This window comes from Nicotiana sylvestris, chromosome 8 (genome assembly GCF_000393655.2).
Source record: "Nicotiana sylvestris chromosome 8, ASM39365v2, whole genome shotgun sequence".
NCBI lineage: Eukaryota > Viridiplantae > Streptophyta > Magnoliopsida > Solanales > Solanaceae > Nicotiana > Nicotiana sylvestris.
The window spans coordinates 12,428,711-12,455,711 of NC_091064.1; the positions used below are offsets into that span (position 1 = coordinate 12,428,711).

At 36.5% G+C, this 27,001-nt stretch overlaps 1 protein-coding gene and 2 non-coding genes across 3 annotated transcripts; 2 read left to right on the plus strand and 1 right to left on the minus strand.

The window, feature by feature from the left end:
* The first annotated feature begins 12,161 nt into the window (after positions 1–12,161).
* Positions 12,162–12,357, plus strand: LOC138876718 (U2 spliceosomal RNA). Its single transcript, XR_011402055.1, has one exon. It is a non-coding gene; the product is annotated as a U2 spliceosomal RNA (small nuclear RNA).
* A 10,232-nt stretch (positions 12,358–22,589) lies between these two features.
* LOC138876721 (U2 spliceosomal RNA) lies at positions 22,590–22,784 on the plus strand. Its single transcript, XR_011402058.1, has one exon. It is a non-coding gene; the product is annotated as a U2 spliceosomal RNA (small nuclear RNA).
* Positions 22,785–23,232: 448 nt separating this feature from the next.
* LOC104231318 (pentatricopeptide repeat-containing protein At1g03540) lies at positions 23,233–25,701 on the minus strand. The gene has a single exon (XM_009784291.2). It carries the CDS (start codon positions 25,655–25,657, stop codon positions 23,864–23,866), a length of 1,794 nt encoding a protein of 597 aa, XP_009782593.1. The 5' UTR covers positions 25,658–25,701; the 3' UTR covers positions 23,233–23,863.
* Positions 25,702–27,001: the final 1,300 nt, after the last annotated feature.

Sequence of the window (27,001 nt, forward strand, 5' to 3'; positions counted from 1 at the left end):
TTTGGACAGGGTTAGAAAGAAAGGGTGACATGAAGTCTCAAAATAATTTAAGATGAAAGGGTTCAAAATTAAAACTTTTGGAATCAGGTCTTTTGGCAAAATTAAAACTTCTGCCCCCGTTTCTTGGAGTATGGGGATTTTTTTTATGAGATTTCTAAGAAAATCTGCCCACTCTTGATTTTGGGGGATTATGAAATATTTTATTTGGTGTGACGGAATCGTAAGGTTGCCGACGTATCTTGTAGTGACAAGAATCAGGTCGAACGTAGTTCAAACACAAAAATAATTTTTTTTCTTTTTCTCCTTTCCCCCCCCTTTTTCTTTTTTTTCTTCTTTTTCTCTTTTCCCTTTTTTCTTCCTTTTCTCTTTTTTCTTTTCTTTTCTAGTTCCTAACTCTATTTCTGATTCCATAAGAGGGGTATGAAAGAAAAAATTAGGGCTCAAAAGGAGGTAGCAAAGGATAAAAGTGTTTGGGTAGCAGAATAAAATGTCTTCATCGTACCGAACTTTAAAAATGCCAGGTACAAGCATGAAATTAAAGATAAGCAAAGAAATCATACACAATATTTATTGATGGCATCAACACAAACAGAAAGCGCCAACGGGCAATACCTTTGTCTCAATGAATGACACTGGCCAGTTCGAAGCAGACTTGACTCAACCTTACCTTGATGTGAAAGAATGCATTTCAGCAGTGACTGATTTATCTCAAACTGCTTGAGAGACATTTTCTTGTTGCATGCTCTTATCAACCTCTTGATTTCCAAGACTTACTGCCTCAGTTTTACTCAATTCAAGCTTCAAGTCATCTAAGAATGCGTGAATCTTTACATATTCCCTCAAATGCATCCTTTTATCATATTCAAAATTGTGCCATTGCATCATGATTAGACTAACTTTCAAGATCAGGCTGAGAATTATATGTGCGTGTCATGTCACTAGAGTCAGCATGAAAAGAATTATAAAAGAGAAAGTGACCTAAATAAAAACTAACTAGAACTAACAGAAAACAGGAGATTGCATTAGACGGATGTTGAACAGGGTTTGAACAAAACAAGCAAAATAGACATGGGTTACAACCCTGGAGCAATCCTAGATAACACTAGACTAGTTGCTACAACTAAACAAACTAGGCAAAATAAGAAGAAGAAGAAGGGCTTGGGTCATAAGACAATATCCGGATTCCAACCCTGAAATAACCCGGACAACAGAAATGACAACAAAATAAACTACCAAAACTCCTTCCTGGCTAGCCAAGAAAGGAGTGTCTTTCCAATTACTAGGCTCGACATCTTAGCCACTGGGTTGCACATCAAAATTACTAGGACCTTCACCAATTTCTATCACGTTGACCTTAGCAAATAGCTTTTTGGTCCCTTTTGCCAACTTGTCCTTAAGATCAACCTCTATAACCGAGACTGATAGCGCTGAAAACTTTGCAGTAAGTGGCCCTCCAAGGGATTCAGAAGTGTTCTCATATTCCTTTTCCACACAAATCATGTCCACCACATGCGGCTCATTATGAACAAATAATGGACTTTGGCTAGTATCTGTTGCTTTTGGATTTGTACGGTAATGTCACCTGCATTAATAATCTTCTAGACTGCTCTTTTCAGATGCCAACCCTTTTCTATGTTGTGCCTCGGGGCATTAGAGCAATATGCGCACCTTTGAGAAAAATCAAAATTCTTTGGAAGGATCTTCGACATTTTTATCTGAATTGGCTCCAACATGTCCAATTGCCTCAGCCTTTGGAGCAAACTAGCATATGATTCTCCAATAGGAGTGAAAGACTTTTCTCTTTGCTGTTGCCTTCTTATTTTGTACTCTGGCCTTTGTTGGAACCTCTTTCGGGTAGGGGGTTGATATGCTTGTAGAGGTGGGTAAGACATTTGTGGAGGCGGTGCAAGCCGTTGCGGGTTTTGTGGATGTGGAGCATATGGCGGTACATTGTGAATAGAGTACTGGGAATGTGAGGTATGACTTTGGGAATTTTGTGGAGGAAAGTAGCATTGGTGAGGATTATCTGGAGTACGAGGATATTTATGGGGTCGGTATTGAGGCTGAAAGCGTTTAGCAGGAATGCCCCCTGGATCATGTCTTTGGCGGGGCTCAGCAACATCTTTTCTATCAATTGGAGAACTGACCCGAGCAACTTGTCCGTTCTATCTTAACCAAAACTCCTTAATACTTTCCTTGGGTCTCTTTCCTTAGGCATCGGGGACTTTGAACACAGTCTCGCTAGAGGATCGAGGAAGAGTAGCTAGTGGAAGAGCTATAAAAGTTGGAGCAGATGTCGGAGCAGGGTATGAGGTTGTTTTGGCTGGTGGAGCATGGAAAGTTTGGAAAGGAGTGCCAAGGTAATTGTGGTAAGAGGTAAAGCCCGGTGCATGTTGAGGAGAAAGGTCAACGGTAATGGGAACCTGGGCTTGTGACAGTGGTGGGATAGTTGTAAGGTTTTCAGTGTAGTTAGTGGGGAATGAAGGTGGAGAATGTCTCCTGATCCAAGACTGATACATTTCTACCATCTGTCGTTTCAATCTTTGGACCTCCTCTTTCAATTCATACTCCGACTCCACAAACTCCCTCGAGGGGTCAACAACTCCTGTGTTCAAGTCTTTGCTATCCATGTCTACCTTGCTCTTTGACCTTGTGTTGTACAGATGACTCGCCAAAGTGCCACAAACTAACCACCCTCTGTTATGATCACAATGAAAGTAACAAAAAGGGAGCAAAACAAAGCCAACATGTTAGCGTTATGACATTTATCAGATAGAAATATCACATTGCGTGCAATGCCCCTAACAACAATTAATGGTTCTAGAATGACTTCGAGGGTCACAAGATCATTTGACATCATCCCAATTTTGCTCATTTCAACCTTCTCTTTTCTTTCTTTTCTAGCACTTCTTGGCTTGCTCATTTTCCTTCCTATCTTTTTCTTTTTAATTGTCTCTCTTTTCTTTTCTCTCATTCCTCACATCCACAATTTCATCTCTCTCTTCTTTTTTTTTAAAAGATGCTTCGATCGAACCCTATGTAGGTTGCCCACGTATCATGTCCCTCATGAATCAGATCAAGCATAGTTCTGGAAAAGTGATGGATAAAATAAACTAAAATAAATCTTTTTGAATTTTCCATTTATAACTTTTTTTGTTTTTCAAATACAAAATAGGAAGTACTATAACAAAAGACTCGAAAATCTTAACTAGACTGACAGACTCGATACTACTGTACAAGACAACATAAAATAGACTAAAAATAAAAAGTTTCCTCAAGCAACTCGTGCATGGAATGGTCTTGACTAGAATGGTCCTGGGGTATTTGTCATGCTCAAACTCTAGCAAATTGATCCATACCTGAATGGGAAAAATAAGATCAAATAGAGTTAGTGACTCAAGATACATGTGACGCCACGACACCTTCTATTGGACACATGCAAGGCATGATTAAGGCTTTTTGCAAAATGACCTATGTGGCCAAGATGACTAGAAATGTAAACTCAACAAAGGTGACCTCAAAGACATGAAAATACCTCACTAAAGCATATATGGATTCAACTCCCAATAATCATGGCCCAAAATCAATTTGTAGAAATGACCCATTTTGCAAAAACGGCTGATATGGCCAGAAGTGGCCAAAGATGCAAACTCAAAAAGGATGAACCTTAAAGTATTATGACACCTAGTTGTGGAATCAAGATCCTAAGACATGGGTTATTGAACCACTTTTGCGAAAATGACCCCATTTTGCAAGAATGACCGATGTGGCCAAAAGTGGCTAAACATGTAAGATATGGCTAAGACCCCGCAAAGCCAAGAACCTAAGACTTACTAGGAAGATCGAACCCTATGTGGGTTGCCTATGTATCATGTCCCGAAAGACGAGAATCAGGAATGCGTAGCTCGGGAAGATTGGACATGGGAGAAAGCTTAAAAAATGACACTAATTTGGAAAAAATATATTTCTTTGTCTTTTTGAGAAATGATGGAAAATGTAAAATCTTTTTGGATTTTCATTTTTTGATTTTTTGGAAAATGAGGGGAAAGTGCAAAATCTTTTTGGATTTTTCATTTTCGTTTTTTTATTTTATTTTTTGAAAAATGATGGGAAAGTATAAAATCTTTTTGGATTATTCATTTTCATTTTTTTTGAAAAGGTTGTGAAAACAAATATAACTGGGCCCTACTTGCATCATTTTTCACCCTTCTTTCCCAAGCATCGGTCCGCCAAATGACATTTTTACCCTCAAAGGTGCAACATGTATCACATAGGGATGATTGATTGTATTTTTAGGCCACGGGCCCATTTTTGACAAAATTTGGATAGGCTTCCTACAAAGGGACACGGTGCCTGGGATCGAGCCCTACTAGGTCCAAATGACATGATGCAAATAAAAATGACCTACAGGCTGACCTAAATTTGGGGTTCACTAGACAAGGCAATTCGTGGTGGCACGTGGTCGATGGCGGCTGCTCTAGCTGTTCGCCCACTCCACGCTCCCATGCCACCCTCTAAAGACACGGGTCACTCAAAAAAGGACCGTGTACGCTCAAACGTACTCCGGAAGACTTGTTGCAAAAAAAAAGACTCAGGGTTATGCAACTGATGACAATTTATAAAGCAGTAACACATAAAGGAAAAACTGTAAACGAATAAGCAACTAGCAAATAATAAAACGACATAAACAAAAATAAAAATCAAATAAAGCAAACAAAACACATAAAAACCTCAACCGATTATCCTTAAAAGCCAACAAGATCAAGTACTAGCTCGAACCTGCAAATCCCCAGCAGAGTCGCCAGAGATGTCACACCCCCTTTTTTTACCAAACCTCTACTTCATCGCTCTTAAAAAACAAATAAAAGAGATTTGTAAATCTCGAAAGGGTTTTTCAATTAGAAAGTGACAAAAATTTGTGTTCAAAAGGAAATAACTCCGAGTCGTCACCTGACATTGATTTCGGTGTGTCAGGCCACCGTTTTTTTCAAAAATAATTTTTTCCTTTAAAACACTTTAGACTCCAAAACTAAATCTGCACCAGAGACCGGGCAAGGGGGTTCATTTGACTCGGGGAGAAGGTGTTAGGCACTCCTCAAGTCCCGTAACTAGTACGGTTGCATACTTGATCAAGTCGGCTTTTAAGATATTCAAATTGAGGTAATAACACATAAAAAGAAAATAAACAATCAAAAGAGGCTCGAGGTCGTCCACACCTAAATGAAAGAAAATTAAAAGAAGAAAAATTAAAGTTCTAAATTATCCTACGCTATTTCTTCTACGATGTTCGCCACGACCTCTAATTACATTCACTTCGGGGCATGCCCCTGCAATAAAATATATACAAATCCCTCGGGGCATTCTCCGGATAAATTTAACTAAGGGAACGACCCCTCGCCTCGAAACTAACAAAATCCTAAGGCTTGCTACCCGAGTGTGGTCGGCCTAAGCATACTACTAGTGATTTCAAGCAAACAAGATAAAACTATTAATGTGATGAATTTAATTTCCCATTCTATATGTCCAAAACCCCATATTCAATACAGAACTCCAATCAATCTACTTATATATGTATAATTAATCCTTTTGTCATCTGAATAGTAACTGTAACAATTAAATATAGAATCAAAACTCACTCTAACTATCAAAATTCATCCAAACATATTAAACTAAACAACAATAAAATGACGTTCAAAGACAGAACAATAATAGATTAACCAAACAATAAGAGCATGATGTTAAACAAACAAGGAGTAGAAGGGAAATGAGAAATCGACCTCAATGAACCTGAAGTTTCATTGTATGGCAACTTCACAAAATGCCGGAACCGCAGATGAAAACTCGAATCGGCGCCAGAAGCTCGAAACCAAAACAACTTCCATCAAATTCAGTCAGATTCCATGGTTTCAAGATCAAAAATTAGACAAAGAAGCTAAAATCCGAAATCGGACTTAGGACAGAACTAAAATAACGACTAGTTAACTGACACAGCCAACGCTTCTATTTTCTTCAGGATATGCTGCAATGATGTAATATTACAATAAGTTTATCTTTTGTTGTTCACTAATCTTACATATGTGACCAAAGAAAATGGCTGTCCAAGGTTGAAGATGAAGACAGATATTTTTTTTAGATTTTGATCTATGATGGCTTTTTGTTCAACTGCTGTTGATTCATTTCATGTTGAAGAAGAAGCTTGGATGGTCATTGATGACGTTAGGCTGGCTGGTCAACTGGTTGAGTGTCGCAGGCGTTGCTTTGGCTTGGAGATGAAGAAGAAGATGAAGGAGTGCCTGGCGGCGGTTTTCGGCGAGCTGCTGGTTCAGTGAAGGTGGGTGGAGATGCGGCTGCTTGTGTCTAGGGTTCAACGGTCCTTGTAGTGTGATCAAGGGTTGAAGAAGGCAGCCATGGGTCCTAAAGTTGTCCTCTAGGGTTTGTCTTGTGTAGGTTATGAAGAAGAAGGGTCTTGAACTTGGGCCTTTGGTGGTGGGTTTGAAATTGGGCTCCATTTGAACAAGAAAAACTGAAATTTTCATTAATAAATCCAAGTTTCTTCCAAATTAGTATAAAATATTTGTAAACACATAAAATCACTCCTAATTGATTAATGTAAGAATTAAAAATTAAAAGTGAAACAAATTTTTTGGTATTTTCAAATATTATAAAAGTAGATAAACATAAGTTAAAACATAGTAAACTAAAATAGTACTACTACAAGAATATTAATGACCTTAGCTTAAATATAAAATAAGACAAAGCAAAACTATTTTTGTATTTTCGAATTTAAAGTAAAAGAGTCAAAATTATTTGAAACAACTATATTAGGCCTAAACTAAATATTTAAATACTAAATATGTAAAATCTCGGGGAGGGTCAAAAATCACATGTCCACAATTGTGACAATGCCGGACCTTGAGAAGTCTTATGGATCTTAATTCCTAAAATTAAATCAGCAACTCCTAAGTCTTTCATATCAAACTTGCCAGTTAGCATGCACTTAGTCGCATTTATGTTGGCAATGTCATTACTCATTATCAGCATATCATCCACATATAAGCAAACAATGACTATATGATTTGGAACATTTTTAATGTACACACATTTATCACATTCATTTATTTTAAAACCATTTGACAACATTGTTTGGTCAAATTTTGCATGCCATTATTTGGGTGCTTGTTTTAGTCCGTAAAGGGACTTAACAAGTCTACATACCTTATTTTCTTTACCTGGAATCACAAACCCTCTAGGTTGTTCCATGTAAATTTCTTCTTCCAACTCTCCATTTAAGAATTCTGTCTTAACATCCATTTGATGAATTTCAAGACCATAAATGCAGCTAACGCTACTAACGTTCGTATGGACGTAATTCTTGTAACTGGAGAGTATGTATCGAAATAGTCAAGACCTTCTCGTTGTCTATACCCTTTGACCACAAGTCTTGCCATAAATTTGTCAATAGTGCCATTATCTTTCATTTTCCTCGTAAAGATCCATTTAGAACCCAACGGTTTATTTCCAGAAGGAAGATCAACCAATTCCTATGTATGGTTGTTCAATATGGATTCTATTTCACTATTAACTGCCTATTTCCAAAACAATGATTCCGAAGAAGACATAGCTTTTTTAAATGTTTGAGGCTCATTTTCCAATAAGAAAGTCACAAAATCTGGTCCAAATAAAGTAGACGTTCTTTGACGTTTACTACGTCTTGGATCCTCCTAATTAAATGTACTTTCTTTTGTTTATTCCCGAGGTCATTTAAGTCCTTCACCAATGGACTCACATTCCTTTTTATATGGATATATATTTTCAAACAACTCAGCATTATCTTATTCTATAACCGTATTATCATGAATGTAGGGATCTTCTGATTTATGAACCAGAAATCGATATGCTTTACTATTGGTCGCATATCCTATGAAAACACAATCAACAGTTTTCGGTCCTATTTTTACCCTTTTGTGTTTAGGAACTTGTACTTTTGCCAAACACCCCCACACTTTAAAATAATTCAAGTTGGGCTTCCTTCTTTTCCATTTTTCATATAGAATGGATTGTGTTTTGCTATAGGGTACTCGATTTAGTATTTGGCTAGCCGTAAGAACGGCTTCCCCCCACAAGTTCTGTGGCAAACCAGAACTTATCAATAATGCATTCATCATCTCCTTTAATGAACGATTCTTTCTTTCTGCAATCCCATTGGATTGGGGCGTGTAAAAGACCGTTGTTTGATGAATAATTCCATATTCTAAACATATTTGTTCAAAAGAAGATTCATATTTACCACACATATCACTTCTTATCATTTTTATTTTCTAGTTAAGTTGCGTTTTAACTTCATTTTTGTATTGCTTGAATGCGTCTATTGCTTCATCTTTACTATTAAGTAAGTAAGCATAGCAATATCGAGTACTATCGTCAATAAAAGTTATGAAATACTTCTTTCCACCGCGAGATGGTATTGACTTCATGTCACAAATATCTGCGTGAATTAAGTCTAAAGGATTTGAATTCCTTTCAATTGACTTATAAGGATGTTTAACATACTTAGATTCCACACATACTTGACATTTTGATTTGTCACATTCAAACTTAGGCAATACTTCCAAATTAATTATTTTCCGCAAGGTTTTATAATTGACATGACCCAAACGTATATGCCATAATTCATTTGACTCAATTAAGTAAGACGAAGCTGAAATTTTATTATTATTTTCAACAACCATTACATTCAACTTGAAAAGGCCCTCAATAAGGTAACCTTTTCCTACAAATTTTCATTCTTACTTATTACAACCTTATCAGAAATAAAAACACATTTAAAACCATTCTTAACAAGAAGTCCAACAGAGACTAAATTCTTCCTAATCTCGGGAACATGAAGGGCGTTGTTCAAAGTCACAACTTTGCCAGAAGTCATTTTGAGAAATATCTTCCCACATCCTTCAATCTTGGCCTTTGCAGCATTTCCCATAGAAAACATCTCATCGGGTCCAACATGAGCATAAGTAGCAAAAGCTTCTCTAACAGCACAAACATGGCGAGTGGCTCTAGAATCAATCCACCACTCTTTAGGATTGTCCACCAAGTTGCATTCGGAAAGCATGGCACATAAGTCATCAATATCATCATGCTTTTCAACCATGTTTGCTTGACCCTTCTTCTTGTCTTTCTTCGGAGCACGACACTCGGTAGATTTGTGTCCGGCTTTTCCACAGTTGTAGCAATTTCCACTGAACCACTCCTTGCTTGGGTTGCATTTCGGTCCAGAAGCTTTCTTCTTCTTTTTATTCTCTTCAACAATATTTGCTCCCATTATTGTTGAGTTTCCACGGCCTCTCTTTTCAGTAGCTTTGTTGTCCTCTTCGATTCTCAACCGAACAATGAGATCTTCAAGGGACATCTCTTTTTTAAGTAATTTTTGAAGTCCTTCCACAAAGGAGGTAACTTCTCAATCATCACTGCTACTTGGAATGCTTCATTGATGACAAGACCTTCAATGAAATTTCTGTTAGTAAAAATACTAAGATTACTACTTTCAACATCAGTATTAATTTGATTTATACCTTCAGCAAGGAGATCGTGAATAATCACTTGCAATTTCTGGACTTGGATAATAACAGACTTGCTATCTACCATTTTGTAGTCCAAAAACTTTGCAGCAACGAACTTCTTCAACCTGACATCTTCGGTTTTGTATTTCTTTTCAAGCGCAGTCCACAGTTCTTTTGACGTTTCCAAGCCACTGTAGACGTTATACAAAGCATCCTCCAGCCCGCTTAGAATATAATTCTTGCACAAAAAATCTGAATGCTTCTACACCTTAATCACGAGAAAGCGTTCAGTTTTTGGAGTTTCATCGGACAGCACAGGAACATCTTCCTTGATGAACTTCTGGAGACTTAGAGTAGTCAAATAGAAGAACATCTTTTACTGCCAGCGCTTGAAATCAATCACGAAAAATTTTCCGGGTTTCTCCGCCGGTGCCAATGCTGCCGGTGTTGTTCGGCTCGTTGAGGCATTGACAGTCACCATTGGAACAACTTGGTTCACATTATCATTAGTCATTTCTGTAAAAGAATGACACAAACGTTAAAATCACGTAGATTTTAATTTCCAATAGAGTACAAAATCACAAAGGTTTTACTCTCCAGACACAGTGAGTACAAATACAGAAAATATATAAAATCCTTAAGCTTGTTAGTAAACTGTATTTGTAAAATATTCAGGAAAATATAAATGAACATAAACAGAAACGGAATTTTAATCCGAGCTCACTGAATTCATAGTGTTTCCTTAAGGAATTTAATCTCCTCCTAGTACCCAAGGTTATGGATTATTTCCTCTCAGGATAAAACGAATTACACACTAGTGTAGTGGTACTTCAAACCCCAGTGTTTCAGCGAACACAAAGTTCGATAGCAAATCACACTTACTGTTGCTTTGTTTGATGTTAAAAGTATGCAGAAGAAGGAGGAGAAACTCAGAAAATCGTATGGAAATTCTGAGCAGGATAGACTTGTATTTATAGCCAAAGTTGGGCTGAAATCTGAAGAGGTGCAACTTTTCGGAATGGTTGTTTATGCAAAACGGCCACATCATAAATGCCATAACATAAATCGCTATTTACTCAACAATAAAGAGAGAAAATAAAACTGAAAAACGGATGGGAGGATTTAATATTAATATTTATTTTAATATTAATATTATGTTATTAAAACAAATATTTAATAACATTTCTGTTAATATTTTACTATTAACAAATAAATTTGGTGCAAAAAATCAATCAATCAATCGAAGCCAAGCGATGATGGCGCGAGGCTTGTCTTCTTCTCAACTCTTTAAGAGCTAGAAGAAGAGCAATTGCTTATATACCAATAAAAACCCTCTTCCTCTTCCAATATGGGACAATGTCCCTTTGCCAAGGGGGAAAACTTAAAATTTCACTCAAAAATTTCATTTCCCTCCATTTCCCATTCACACTCTTTTAAGTATTTAATAAACTTAAATACATAAAATCCCAACAAGTAATGCCAAGCAACTCATCCGTAAAGAAACAATTAGAACAATTCTGAAAATAAAGAAAGTCTTAGAGCTGAGAAACTATCTGTTTAATTTATATTCTTTGCTTACCCAAAAGAAAGAAAGATATCAGGTGCAGTGCTGAATCTTTTATTGGAGAACCTATTGAGACAATAAGTAAAAATGTGAAGCTAATTGCTGGTGCAAAGGGACAGCTTGAACATTTGGTGAAAAAAGTTAAAAACCTCAATGCTTTCCTAGCTATAGAGGATGCTGCGGAAACTTAAAGCAACAGCAAGCACTGGAAAAGGTTTGTCAGAAAAGCTCGTATTAATATATAGTCAAACTTCTCTATAATAGCCTCGTTTGTTTCAGATATTTTTAGTTGTTATAGCGCAGTACTATTATAGAACATATATTATAACATAACATACAAATTGGTTCCGAAAAAACTTGACTTTTTTAGTAAATGATTGTTATATGGCGATGTTGTTATATAAAGGTCCGACTATAGTATACAAAGTTGAGGATATCTATTAACCTTGATAAGCTCTTCTGCACGTAGAGAAAAATATAATTAAAAGAAGGTTGATCATCGCCAACGTCAAAGAGCTCGAAAATCAGGTGAGAACCGTCATTGAATGGTGAAGAAAACTTCGTTAGGAAAACCTCGGCAATATCCCGGATGTTCCAAAAGCCAATTTGGTTTTCAAAAAATTCAGCTGCTCTTGGTATTACTCTCTTCGTAAAAAACGATGGAAGACAGAGAGACTGATAGCTAATCGTTTGTAGGGAATAAAAGGCGCGTAAGGAGGTATCCGTTAAAAAAATGTGTGTAGGGTTATGACTAAAATTGCACTATTTTGTTAAAGTAAATGGGATATTGGTGCTCCATGTGAAAGAATATGTATGATTTTGAGTCTAAAGCCAAAAATAATGTATGATTTTGAGCTTTTTCTCCGCTTCTCAACAAGTTGCAGTTTGCCCTTTGGTATCCTTCCAAGAAAAAAAGAAGTTCCTTTCTGGGGACTTAAATGAATAATATAATAAGATTTGTCACTCCCATATCGGTAGAAAATGGAAAACAAAGAGTTGAAAGGCATTATAAAACAAGAGGCCTGTGAATGTAGTAAAGCATACCTTTCTCGGCCTTTTGGCTAAGATCAAGTGTAGTATCTGTTCTTATCAGTTTAATATCTGATATGTGGGTCATTGACTCACACGATATTAACTCAATTTTTTAAGGGGGAAGGCTCATCAAGGTAGCTTGCTGCCTGGGCCTTCATGCGTCGCCCTGGTCTTGCACTATTGCTTGGGCTTGGCACACCCCGCCAAATTAAGTACTAATCTTTGTGTTCTGCTCTTTTGGTTTTCACTATATGTTGTCTAGCTGGTATGAATGAGAGTTCGTGCAAAATAGAGATCATTTTATAATGGACTGGCTTATATGCTGTTGGGCAAATTACAACGAAATACTTCCATTTACATCAGCACCTAGTAATAAGAAATTAGTTGCACTTTTCAACAAGTTCAAGAACAGAGTGCCCCATTACATTTAGCTTGCTCTTGGTTCATATAAGAGATTCGTTTTCAGTTAATACAGAGAAAGATAGAGATGCAGCCTCTAGTAAAAGTATCAGCTTTGAAATTCTGATAAATACTTCAACTTAATCTGTCATCCTGAAACCAGCGGAATAAAAAGGGAAGAAAGCTTTGAAAAAAATCTGTTTTTCTGCTGTCAACGTTTAAAATAATCTCAAATAATTTGATAATTCTATTTCTACAATGTTGCGCATAGCTGAAAACATTCTCATGATTTTGGTCACTCGTGTTGTCGAAAGGCTTGTTGTTATTAAAACTGTATTGCTGTAAAATCAATAAAACAATAAACTTTCTGAAAAACAGAAATAGAAAGTTAGTAAAACTAGAACGTCAAAATAAATTCTGAAAACAGTATAGGAACGTCAAAATAAATTTTGAAAATAGTATAGAAATAAATCAATTCCATTGAATACACAGTGTGTCCTTAAGGAAATTATTCCCCTCAAGTACCCGAGGTTCTGGAATATATCCTCCCAGGATAGAACGGTTTAACTCACCGGAGTGTTGGTACCAAAAACGTCGATGAACAAAGAGCCACTCGAAGGCTGTAAAACACACTGGAATTTTTTATGTGCAGAAGAAGAAGAAGATCAGAAAATTTTGTAAGTCAAAATTCTAGGATTGAAGGAATATTTATAGCCAATTTGGCACTGTTTCTCAAAAGGTTTGCAACCTTTCAGAACAACCATAGTTGTTGGAACAGGTGGGAAAAAATTGTGGGAAAAACAAACGGATTTAAAATTAATCCGGGAAAGAAGACGGACCAGATCGGGTCGCGGGTCATGGGTTATTTCGAATTGAATTTTTTGTTAATTAATTTAATTAATTAATTAAATAATTGAAAAGGATTTTGTCCAAAAAGATTAATCAATCAATCTTTGACCGAAGCCAAAGCCGAGTGACGACGACGGCGCGAGACTTGCCTTCTTCTAACTCTTTAAGAGTTAAAAGATGAGTTTCTCTATATATACATAAAGATTTTCTTTCCTTCTACCAACGAGGGACAAAGTGCATGAGTAAAGTGGATTAATTCAAAATTTCACTTCCCTCCATTTCTTTTGCCACAACTTTCCATTCACACCTCTTTAGTTATTAATAACAAAACCCAACAATCCCCCACATGAATGGGGAATGGCTATAAACTTAAAGGAATGCATGAACGCGTGTGTGTTTTACATGCAAGAATTAATTGCATCTTCAAGTATGCATCTTCCGTCTTGTACTAGTGCGTCCCATAATTCTTTTGAAGTATTCATCGCACTGTACACATGATTGTAAGTTAATTTTAACTCATTTCTTTCAATCATTAACATCTTTTAACATGATTTCAACTTAAAATCAATGGTTTTCATGGGAAAATTGGGTGTTTTGGGTAGAACCTAAGTTTTTTAAAAATTGGGGATTTGGACCTCGATTTGAGGTCCGATTTAAAAAAAAAATTATATATTTGGTTTCCTAGGGGAATGGGTAATCGGGTTTTGACCATGTGGGCCCGGGGGGCCATTTTTGACTTTTTGGGTAAAACTTTAGGAAATTCATTTCATGCATTGGGGTTGATTCATTTAGCGTTCATTGACGTAATTAAGTAACTTGTGACTAGATACGAGCGAATTGGTGGTGGAATCAAGGGGTAAAGCTATAGTTGAATCGTGAATTGTGTTTGTGTCATCGAGGTAAGTGTTTGGTCTAACCTTAGCTTGAGGGATTAGGAGTTGTGTCTTATGTGCTACATGTTAATTGTGGAGTACGACGTATATGCATGGTGACGAGTATCTATACGTTGGTGTCAAGCATGCCCGTGAGTCTTGTATTATAATTGTTATGACTCTGTTGTGGTTTATTGCGCTTCATATGTTATTATCACCATTGTTCCCTTGTCGGGATGTTTGTTTGATATTAATGATCCCTTGCCGGGATGTTTGTTTTGATAGTATTGTTCCCTTGCCGGGATGTTGTTGAAATATCATTGTTCCCTTGCCGGGAAGTTGTTATATTGTTCTTGTTCCCTTGCCGGGATTCCTTGTGATTATTGTTGGCTTGTAAATGGGAGGGGGTGGTACGCCTACCACAAGATATAATGAAATGGGAGGGAGTGGTACACCTACCACAAGATATAATGAAATGGGAGCGGGTGGTACGCCTACCACAAGATATAATGAAATGGCAGTGGGTGGTACGCCTACCACGAGATAAATAAAATGGGAGCGGGTGGCACGCCTGCCACGAGATAAATGAAATGGGAGCGGATGGCACGCCTACCACGAGATAAATGAAATGGGAGCTGTCACACCTCCTTTTTCCGCCCCCGCGAGGGGCGTAGGAGTTTTTCCAGTTAAAGGACAATCGAAACGGGATTTATTTATTTATTTCAGAGTCGCCACTTGGGATATTTAGGGTGTCCCAAGTCACCAATTTAATCCCGAATCGAGGAAAAGAATGACTCCATATTACAGTCTGCGCACCAGAAATCCGGATAAGGAATTCTGTTAACCCGGGAGAAGGTGTTAGGCATTCCCGAGTTCCGTGGTTCTAGCACGGTCGCTCAACTGTCATATTTGGCTTGATTATCTGATTTAATACATGTTGAACCTATGTGCAAAATTTAACTTTTAACCGCTTTTATCATTATTCTTATTATTATTTTATACAAGAATTGCAACGTCGTGAAAATGCATCTCGAACCACGTCACAACCAGTGTACACGTGATTTGTTGACGCATTTTGACTCCGTCAAGATCGGGATTTGGGTTACATAAATGCACACCCATATTTAAGAAAATAACCTTATTAAATATGCGCCAAAAGACTACGCGTTATTATACTTTTAGGTAGGACCGTGAAATTTACTAAACGGCCCATCCCGGGATCTAAGTATTTTTTTTTTAAAAAAAATAAATAAATAAGATTGGAGAATCCTGCAAATTTTTGTATTGTTTACATCTATTTATTTTTAACGACATCCTTCCTTATTTTATGAATATCCTTTAATGACTACATTTTTATCATTACTAAGTTTATCTATAAATATAAAATCAATCTCTACATACTTAAAAATAACATATTAAATAGAAGAGAAAAACAAATATTAATGGAAAGTAATAAAAATTATAATTATAAATACAACAGGGAATTGTCAAATAATTTATTTTTTTTTTAAAAAAACTAATTATCCCATAGTCGGATTAAAAATCATATTGTTAGATGACTTGAGCTATTGAAATTAATTATTTACAAATACTGAAAATTAGAAATAATCTTGATTACTAAACCGTATTTCTAAAAATTAAATAATTTAACCTTAACTAACCTTGTTTTAATTCAAATCCTGTCCTAATACTTGATTCGCAAAATTAATTCATGTTTTAACTGAATTTAGCTACATGATTCCGATTAACTTAACGTTGGCGATACTAAAACCCTTATGAATAAGGAACTTAATCAATTTTGCCAAACTGATTTAATAAAGCCATTTTTACGTTATTTTCTTCTATTTTAATTATTTGACAGTTTAATCAGTAATGAACATGCTTAAATATATACTACCTAATAATCAGGTTAAAGCAAAGCATTATTTAATATATCGCTACAATATGCCTAATTATGCAAAACAACGGCGATTTACAGAATAATAATACATGAAATAACATAACTGCAATTAATAAAAAAAAAACTAAATTGAAAATTTAAACTTCCATTCTTCATTTTCAGCTTACAAAAGGCCAAAATTACAGTTGTGTACCTGGTATTGTCAATATAAGAAGAAGAAAGTCAGCCACATAGTACGTAACATAGCAACAACAATAATAACCAGCAATCCAGTCAACAGAAATCCCATTGACAGATTTGAAAATCAAAATAAAATCCAGAAACACCAACAACAAACAACGGACAGAAACCAAGGGAATTTTCAGATTTTGAAAGGCTAATTAATGTTTAACCCTTCTTTTCTAAACCCATATATCAGAATATTTATCAGGTGTGTACTATTCTCTCTTCTAATTTCCAGCCCCCTTTTTTATTTGTATTTTTTTTTCTTTTTTTTTCTTGAAAGTTTTAATATTTTTCGTAATTTTCTTTCTCTCTTAAATATTCAGCTCTTTTTTCTCTCTCTATATCTCTGTCCCCCTTCAAGATCTGATTCAAGTCTTTTATTTATATCTCATCCCAAAACTCTTTAATCAATTAATAAATCAACCACTTTCTCCTACCAAACCCATTATCTTCCCACTTATTCCCCACTACATTAAACAAATATATCAACCCCACCCCATTACATCTTGTCTCCCATGTCTAACATAAACAAATACAATATTCCCCTCCACTACATTATATCTTGTCCCCCATTATATTAAACAATTATATCACCCACACCCCATTATATTTTGTCCCCCATTATTAATTACTTTAATATTATCTTAATTTTAATGGAAAGAACACTCAAAATAAATAATTATTCAGAATTTAAATTCCAAAAATACCCCTCTGCCCTTACTGAAATTACCATTTTATCCCTGAACGTACTGCAAATTACCAAACTACCCCCATCAGCTATAACCACTTCATTTAATCAATTTCAACCAAAATATAGCAAATATGACCAATTTCTAACAATGTTCAACAACAAATTCAAACTAAATGATGAACAACAAAGAAATAACTAAAATTATCTTGATTGAACAACATCTTTAACAACAAACAAACCTACTTTCAGATTCAACACCAACAAACATGTATATTCAGATTTCTAAATTCAATAATCATTTGAACTTAAAATTAAATCTAACAACATTACAACCAACAATTTCTATATTAAAACTAAACAAAATCATGAAGCAAACTGAAGAAATAATCAAAAATGATAATCAACAAACAAGAAGATCAAACTTATACTAATTTCGGATTCAAGAACAATCAAACAAAGTATGGACATAAATGAAAAGATTCATCAACAATAACAAGCAAGTTTTATTCAAATTCGAATTAAACTCGAATTAAGTTTAAACAAAACAAATAAACTTATTCAAATCACTAAACTTCAAATAATCAATTGATCTTTTTAAATTAACTCCAACAAAATTATAACAAAGATACATGATTCAAAAAAATTAAAAACCAAAACATAACTTCACATTAAATCACTGAATTAAAAACGAACTTTAAACAAAATGAACACGAATTTAATCTACAACAAACAACGGATTCAAGCGATTTAAACTAACATTCTTTTATATTAACATTAAATCCTTTTAAATTAATAAAACAAACTGAAAAATAATCAAATGAATCTTCAATTTAAATCTTAACAACATTATAATTAAACTAATCAATTTTTATCTAAAAATAAATAAGAAAAATGAAACAAACTTATACTAATTTCAAATATGAAAATATCAAACAAATTACGGATGAAATAGAACTTAAACCAACTAACCGTAAATGACCAACGACGAACTCGAACGAACTTTAAACGAATCCAACGAAACTTTGACAAAAACGGACTTGAAGACGACGAAGCGACGACCTCGACAAAACTTCGAATAAACTAAATGGTGGCAGCGGCACAGCTGAAACAAAATAGATGCTTGTCGAGCAGTGACAACGCAGCAGAAGCGAGGTGCGTTTGGACGTAACAGAGCTTGGAGTCGAGGTTGTAGAAGACGATGACAGAGGCAGTAAGAAGCAGCTTGGTTGAGCAGCGGCAGCAGCAAGAAGCAGAAGCAGCACGACGCAGCAAGAAGCAGAAGCAGCAGTGGACGCAGCAAGAAGCAGAAGAAGCACGACGCAGCCATGGCGAAGGAGGTGGTGAAGCAGTAGGGTGGTCGCTTCAGGTGGTCGGCGATGAGGAAGACGACGCAATAGTGTGTGTGTGTGTGTGTGCGAGGGTGTATGCGTGAGTGTGTGTGTTGTCAATGGGGAGGGGGAGGTCGTGTGAGGGTGGATGGGCAACAGCCATGGGAGGGGACTTAGGGTTGTACGGAGAAGATGGAGAGAAAAGGGGGGGGGGATGAGTTTAGGGTTTTTTAGGTTTTTTTTGTTTTGTTTTGTTTTTGAAATGCAAGATAGGGGGTGTTGGGTTATGGATTGGGTCAACCCGGTTTGAAATGGACCGGGTCGCGGGGAAGGTTAGACAATTGTTTGGGCCTGAGGTTGAAATTTGAAGAAGTGGCCCAATCCGATTTTTCTTTGTATTTTTGCTCTTTTTCTTCTTTTATTTTTTCTAGAACTAAATTATAAAAATACTTAAATTATTATTAAGAACTAAATTAAGTTATAAAAGCGCAAATTAATTCCCAATAACAATTAACGCATAATTAAGTAATAATTAAGCATAAAATTGTATATTTGGACATTAAATGCTAAAAATGCAAAAGATGCCTATTTTTGTAATTTTTTAATTTTTGTAAAACAAACTTAATTACTAACAGTTGTAGGATTAAATCCTAAATGCAAATGCGACATATTTTTGTATTTTTTATTAATTTAACAAATAAACATGCACAGACAAATACAAATAATTATCCAAAAATGTCACAAAAATTCTCAAAATTGCACACCAAGGAAAATCATTTTATTTTGAATTTTTTGGGAGTAATTCTCATATAGGGCAAAAATCACGTGCATACAGGAGCGGGTGGCACGCCTGCCACGAGCTACAGGAAATGGGATCGGGTTGCACGCCTGCAACAAGATGTGAAAAGAAAGTGAAATCTGCCTTTGTTTTCCTTACTCTTGTTAGTGGTTGATTTTGATTCCTTTATAATTCTCTTAATATTCTGTTTTACCTGTTATTCCCCGAAGCATGTTTCCCCCTCCCATCTTTATTTGTTTATTTCTGTATTTCTTTTCCCCTGTATATATATTTGAACTGCACAAGTTTATTTGGTAGTCTGGTCATAACCTCGTCACTACTTCGCCGAGGTTAGGCTAGACACTTACCAGCACATGAGGTCGGTTGTGCTGATACTACACTCTGCACTATGTGCATATCCCGGAGCAGCTCTTAGACCGTAGTTGGAGGCTACCTTCAGTCCACGTGGAGATCCAAGGTAGACCTGCAGGCGTCCGCAGGCCCTGGCGTCTCCCTCTATCCCTATTTCCTGTTTTATTTTCCTTTTATTCAGAAACAGTGTACTGTTATTTCTTCAGACTTTGTATATAGCAAATCTTAGACCGTCTGTGACACTGTGACACCAGGTTTTGGGTGGTTAAAGCTTAAGTATTTGTAATAGATGCAGTTTTCATAAATCATATTGTTGTCTTCCGCTTAAATTTGAATATTTTTCCGTTGTTACCACGTTATCGTCTTATATTTGTTAAACAAAAATAATTGGTTAATGAAGTAATTAGATTAAAGATTTGGCTTGCCTAGCTCACATTAGTAGGCGCCATCACGACTCCCGAGGGTGGAAAATTCGGGTCGTGACACGAAGCCAAAGCCGAGCGACGACGACGGCGCGAGGCGTGTCTTCTTCTTAAATCTTTAAGAGCTAAAAGATGAGCTTCTCTATATATACACAAAGATTTTCTTTTCCTTATACCAATAAGGGACAAAGTGCATTAGTAAAGTGAACTAATTCAAAATTTCACTTCCCTCCATTTCTTTTTCCACCATTTTTCACTTACACCTCTTTTGTTATTAATAACAAAACCCAACACTTGTGTCATTAGTAAATCTCCTTTCCTATTAGAAAACCCCAAGGCAATCAAATTATGGGTTGAGAAGTTTCTATATCATGTGCCAGGACCCGTGCACGTGTTTATAATGCTGGATACTCAGACAACAAGCTGTCATGTAATCGAAGAATACATGACAACTGTGCTATGTATCTGTATTATCATATTGAGCACTTTCAGGGATGTTTCTTCGTATGGGCATCCCGGTAGTTCTTTTCACTGAAAAGGCTATAAGCTGTTAGTATTCGTTTAAATCCAGCTCTTACCTCAAACAGATCAAATCTTTATTTCGCGATGCTCTTGTCTCTCGACACATCCTCCAAATACTCCGAATTTATTCACAATCAGTACAATACCACCAATTTATGCTAGAGGAATGAATTTCACAAGAAAACTATCAATTTAGACCCCAAACCCGAAATTGGCTCAAGCCAGGGTCCCCGGGCCCACGTCTCAAAATCTGACCAAAGTCACAAAATCCGACAACCCATTCAATTACAAGACTAACCATATTAGTTTTACTCAATCCGACTTCGAATTGACATTTAAAACTCAAAAATCCATTTTATGAAGTTTCTACAATTTTCCCCATTGTTTCATCCCAATTCAGTAATCAAATGATAAATCCAATGATATATTCGTGTATTTTAGCCAAATTCCGAGTTAGAATCACTTACCCCGATGAATTTCTTGAAAAACCTTCGAAAAATCACCAAGATTCGAATCCTTTAGGTCAAAATATGAAATAAAACTCCGAACCTCGTATTTATAGTGCACCCCTCCAGCTCCTGCGGTCGCGACCAATTTTTCCGCTGTCCGCACCAGCCTCCATTGCTGACCGCAGAATCCTGCCGCCTCCGCGAAATCCTTCCGCTATCCGCATAAATTCTGCGCGGTCAGCGCTCCCCAACTTCAAAAACCCGACACCAGCAACATCAACAGCTCTTTCAACAACTAAACTCACCCGCTAATTATCCGAAACACACCCGAGGCCCTCGGGACCTCAACCAACTATACCAACATATCCCATAATATCATCCGAACTAAGTCGAACCTTCGAATCACCCAAAACAACATCGAAACACCAAATTACCCTCTAATTCAAGCCTAAGAACTTCTCAACTTTCAAATTCCACAAATGACGCCGAAACCTACCAAATCACCTCCGAATGACCTGAAATATTACACACACGTCACAAAATGACACTAGGAACCTAATCCAACTTCCGGAATTCTATTTCGATCTCGATATCAAACTTTCCACTGCCAGCCGAAATCGCCAAGTTTCTAACTTTCGCCAATTTAAGCCTAGATCCATCACGCACCTCCAAATCACATTCCGGACGTGCTCCCAAGTCCAAAATTACCTAACGGAGCTAACCAACTCATAGAAATCCCGAGATCGAATATTAAAAGGTCAAAACTTGGTCAAACATTTCAAATTAAAGCTTTAAGTTGAGAATCATTCTTTCATATCTGATCCGATTACCCTGAAAACCAAAACCGACGATTTACATAAGCCATAATACATCATACGGGGCTAGTCATGCCCGGGAACTGGCAAGCAAAGTGCAGATGCTTAAAACGACCGGTCGGGTCGTTACAATTATGTACTTTACCAGTTCCCGGATGCTTCTATGCATGGTTATGTGATTTCGGTACCCAAGGGAAGGCTTCTTCTCAAGTTTGAGAATCATTGATAAACTAAGCAAGATAGAAGATAGCATTCCAAAAGTTCCTGGCAATTTTATCAATCCCTTCATCAAGTGTACTTAGAGGACGATGTAATGTATCGGCGCCGGTTCAACTAAATTAAGTACTTTTGACGCGGAACATAAATTTATGTGTAATAATTCACTAATATTGCAATAAATAGCAATATGAACCCCTAACTTCAAAAATATAATGGGTTCAATGCTAAAAATCTTAAAGGTTGAACCCATAAAACTTAAATTCTAAATCTGCTTCAGTGTACTAAGTTCTCCGGTTCCTCAATGGAAGCTTGCGGAGTGCTGAATGTGCTCCATATAATATACAAGGGATTATTTTAAGTCTACTTTCAAAGATAATGGACTGTTTTGGGTTTTTTCTCTTCTATTTACATCAGCACCTAATAATAAGAAGTTATATCTGCACTTTTCAACAAGCTGTAGTTTGCCCTTTGGTATCCTTCAAATAAAGCAAAGGAGTTCCTATATAATAAGGTTTGTCATCCCACATTGATAGAAAATGGAAAAAAAAGAGTTGAAAGGCAGTATAAATGAAGAGGCCCGTGCACCAAGTAAATCATACCTTTCTCGGCCTTTTGGCTAAGATCAAGTGTAGTATCTGTTCTTATCAGTTTAATATCTGATATGTGGGTCATTGGCTCACACGATATTAACTCAATTTTTTAGGGGGAAGGCTCATCAAGGTAGCTTGCTGCCTGGGCCTTCATGCGTCGCCCTGGTCTTGCACTATTGCTTGGGCCTAGCGCACCCCACCAACTCAAGTGTTAATGTTGTATGTTCGAGTTGTGGTTATGTTGGCATATTCTGCTGTTTTGGTTTTTACTATATGCTGTCCTGTAAAGCTGTTATGAATTTATAGTTCTTGCAAAACAGAGAAAGTTGAAAATGATAATGGGAGGGGGCTTCTGAGCTGTTGTGCAAATTACAATGAAATACTTCTCTCCTACCAAACCAACATCTTTCCCCCCCCCCCTCCCCCCACAAGCATTTGGGCATAGATTTTATTGAAACTTGAAAAAGAATTTTTAATGAAACTTGAAAAAGAATTTTTAAAGTTGTGTTGAAAAATAATTTTTGGAAGTTGAAGTTGTATTTGGGCATGCATTTGCCCATTATAGTTTGGTCTTGTATGAATTCATTTTCAGTTAATATGGGGAAAGAAGAGATGCAACCTAATAAAAGTATCAGCTTTGAAACTCTGATAAATTTCATAGTGATTGACAATACAATTTCAAGATGTAACAGGATAAGTTCAACTAAATCTCTCATCCTGAAACCAGCGGAATAAAAAGGGAAGAAAGCTTTGAAAAAATCAGCTTTTTTTTTCTGCTGTCAATGTTTATAAATAATCTCAAAGAATTCGACAATTCTATTTCTACAATGTTGCACATAGCTGAAAGCATTCTCGCGATTTTGGTCACTCGTGTTATCGAAAGGCTTGTGTCACTAGTAACTCTTCCTTTCCTAAAAGACTCAGATCAAGATGTGTCAGGTCCTACATTTTGAACTATTAGGAAACCTTAAGGCTATCAATATTATGGGTTGATAAATCTCTATATCCAGTGACGTGTCCGCTATACACGTCTATAATGCTTATGCTGGATACTCTGACAATTGGTCTTCATACTGCATGCTTACCCCAGTCCAAGGAATACATATAAGCGAGGACTACAAGTTGCAGTTTGTAACAAGGGTCATCCTGAAAGGAATAAAATTGATAAATGTGCTATCATGTATCCGTGATATCATCTTGAGCGCTTTCAGGAAAGTCTTTGTAGGGGCAACCTGATAGAGTTCTTCACTGAAAAGGCCATAAGCTGTTAGTATTCGTTTTAAATCCAGCTCTTCCCGGTTATCTTATTCACTCTTTTTTCTTGCATCTGCCGCCGAATCTCAAGAGCATCAGCCCACCGACCTACTGCTCTGTACACATTTGCTAGAAGAACATAACTCAAATGATAATCAGGATTTAATTCCATCATTTTCTTTGCAATACGCTCTGCAACAGTAGGATTTGTACTACTAGTACAAGCACCAAGTAAGGTAGCCCAAAGGGAAGAATCATTTCTGAATTCTGCACCAAGAATCAAACTTTCAGCTTCTTCTACCTCTCCAACCCGACCTAGAAGATCAACCATGCAACTAAAATGCTCAATATGAGGTTTGATACCATACTCATTAATCATTGAGAGAAAATATTTTCGCCCTTCGTCAACCATACCACTGTGACTACAAGCAAAAAGAACCCCGATAAAGCTGATATAATCTGGTTTGACCCCTTCACTAATCATCTCCTCGAATACTGCAATGGCTTCCGCACCTTTCCCATTCTGAGCAAATCCAGATATCATTGAGTTCCAAGTAACCGAATTCCTAACCTTCATTTGGCAAAAAATGACATAGGCATAATTATCAAAGCCACATTTTGCATAGAGATCAACAAGAGCTGATTCCACAATAACATCGCTCCCACCACCTCTCCTCAAATACTGGCAGTGAACTTCCTTCCCCGACTTCAAAGCTACCAACCCTGCACAAGCACGAAGAACAGTTCCAAAGCTATAAAGATCAACTTCCCCCATCATCCTAAAAAGCTCAATTACAGCGTCAAAGTCACCCTTTTGACAGTATCCGCCCATCAACGCACACCATGACACAAAATTCCTCTTAGCCATTTGGTCAAAAACACGCTGAGACTCATCAACCAGCCCACATTTTGCATACATATCAACTAAACTACTATCAACAACAACATTCCCACAAAGTCCACTTGTCACAATCTTAGCATGAACTTCTCTACCTTGCCTCGACCTACCCGAATTACCCAATGCAGTCAAAACACTCCCAAACATAAACAAATCCGGTGACAACCCATTCTTCCTATGCATTAAATAAAACAACCTCAAAGCCTCCTCATGCAATTCACACCTCGTAAGACCCGAAATAACCGAAGTCCAACAAACAGCATCTGGTTCAGGCAATTCCTCAAACAGTTTAACTGCATCAACAGAACAATAACTCTTACCATACATATCAATCAACGCACTCACAATCACATTATTCTCATAAAATCCACGGGTAATCACAACACCATGAAACCCACGGCCCAATTTCAAAATCCCAATTTCAGAACAAGCTTTAATCACAGCAGATAAAGTGAACCCATTTGGCTCAAAACCCAAACCGATCATTTCCCCATACAACTTCAATGAAACATTGGGCTTTCCTAATTGAACATACCCAGTTATCATCGAAGACCAAGCAACAACATCCTTGTACAACATGCCATCAAAGAACCTACGAGTCTCCGAAAAAGTGGGACCCAATTTGAAATACAAAGCAAGCAAGCTGTTCCCGACAAAACGGTCATTTTCGATGCCCGTTTTGATGACGTGGGCATGGAATTGAAGCCCGTGATTGAATGAATGAGCTTTTGTACATGCTTGTATTAATGTGGCGTATAATATTGGTTTTGAGGAGATTTTGTTTATGGTGCTGAGAAGGTTTAGAGCTTGGGATAGCAAACCTGACCTGCAAAGTTGGATTATTTCGGATTCTTTGGAAGGAGGATTTGTGAGGGAAGTAACAGAGCTGTAATGGCGTTGGATAAATAGTTTCAAGAACATGACAGAGGAAGAATCAGCAGTTTGAGTCGTTTTATCGAAAGAAGTTGGCGCTTCTCCAACATTTGTTGGTGCTTTTATCAGAAAAAAGGGAAAAGGGCATAATATACCTACATAGTATTACAAACGGTTTAAATATACCCCTCGTTATACTTTGAGTCCAAATATACCTTTATAGTTATACTATTAGTTCAAATATATCTCTTTTCCGTCAAATTTGTCCAAACATCTAATCCTACGTGGCACTGACATTTGCTGAGGTGGATGCCACATGGCTTGACACCTCAACGCCCCTAACTCATTTTACCCTTCCCTTCTATTTTTTTTCCACCACTAAAATTTTCTTCTTCTCCATCAGTATTGCCACCATTATCGCTACTATGAAAAATATTATATTTCAAATTTTAGTCTTTTATATATGGATTAGGGGGCGCTGAGGTGGCATGTCACGTGACATCCACCTCATAAGATATCAATGTCATATAGGATTGGATGTCCACTTTGGACAAACTTAACAGAAGAGGGGTATTGAACCAAAAATATTACGGCAGAGTTATATTTGGATCCAAAGTATAACGAATGGTATATTTAAACATTTTCTCATAGTATAGGCCACATGGGTACGTAGAAAAAATGACTAAATGGTGCCTTATCTCGGCGATAAGTTCAAAGTAGTCCTTTAAATATACCCTTGAGTAATTTTGCCTCTAAGTTTGTCAAGAGTGAGTTATTTTAATATCTGTCATATCTTTAATAAATTCTAATGGTGAGATTTAATGAGAACTATGAAAAAATGATTAACTAGAAATACTAGGAAAGTCCTCTCAAATCCTAGAAATCGCATTACCAAATACTTTATCAAACACTAGAAATAAATTTTAAAAAAAAAAAAAAAAAGAGAAAAAATTGCACCTCAAATTTTTGTACCACTCTCCAGAAATAGACCAAAAATGGCAAAAATTGCACCTTTAAATTTGAATCCATATTAAATCCTTTTGTTTTTCACAGTTCTCGTTAAATCTAAAAACCAAAGTTTGTTTTATATTTGATATTGACTAAAAGTGTACAGTTTTAAAAAGCTTGAAGGGCCAAAACTACTTAGAACTATATTTAAGAGACGATTTTGTACCTACCTTCGTCCTTCAAACATGAAGGAATAATTCATTGTCACTTAAAAAGTTCAGGTTCAATGGGGTATGCAAAATACTACACTCAAAAAGTGGAGGGGATTCAAAATTTAAATATGATAGGGTTCACTTTTTAGATTTTTATTATTTAATTCATTGTATTTTTGCTCGTTCAAATTTTAATAACTGCATGTGCAAAATTCTGCGTACATCACTATTC

What these genes read in the sequence shown, in the direction of transcription:
- LOC104231318 (XM_009784291.2), bottom strand. Translation starts at nt 25,657, where the DNA reads ATGTTCTTGAAACTATTTATCCAACGCCATTACAGCTCTGTTACTTCC.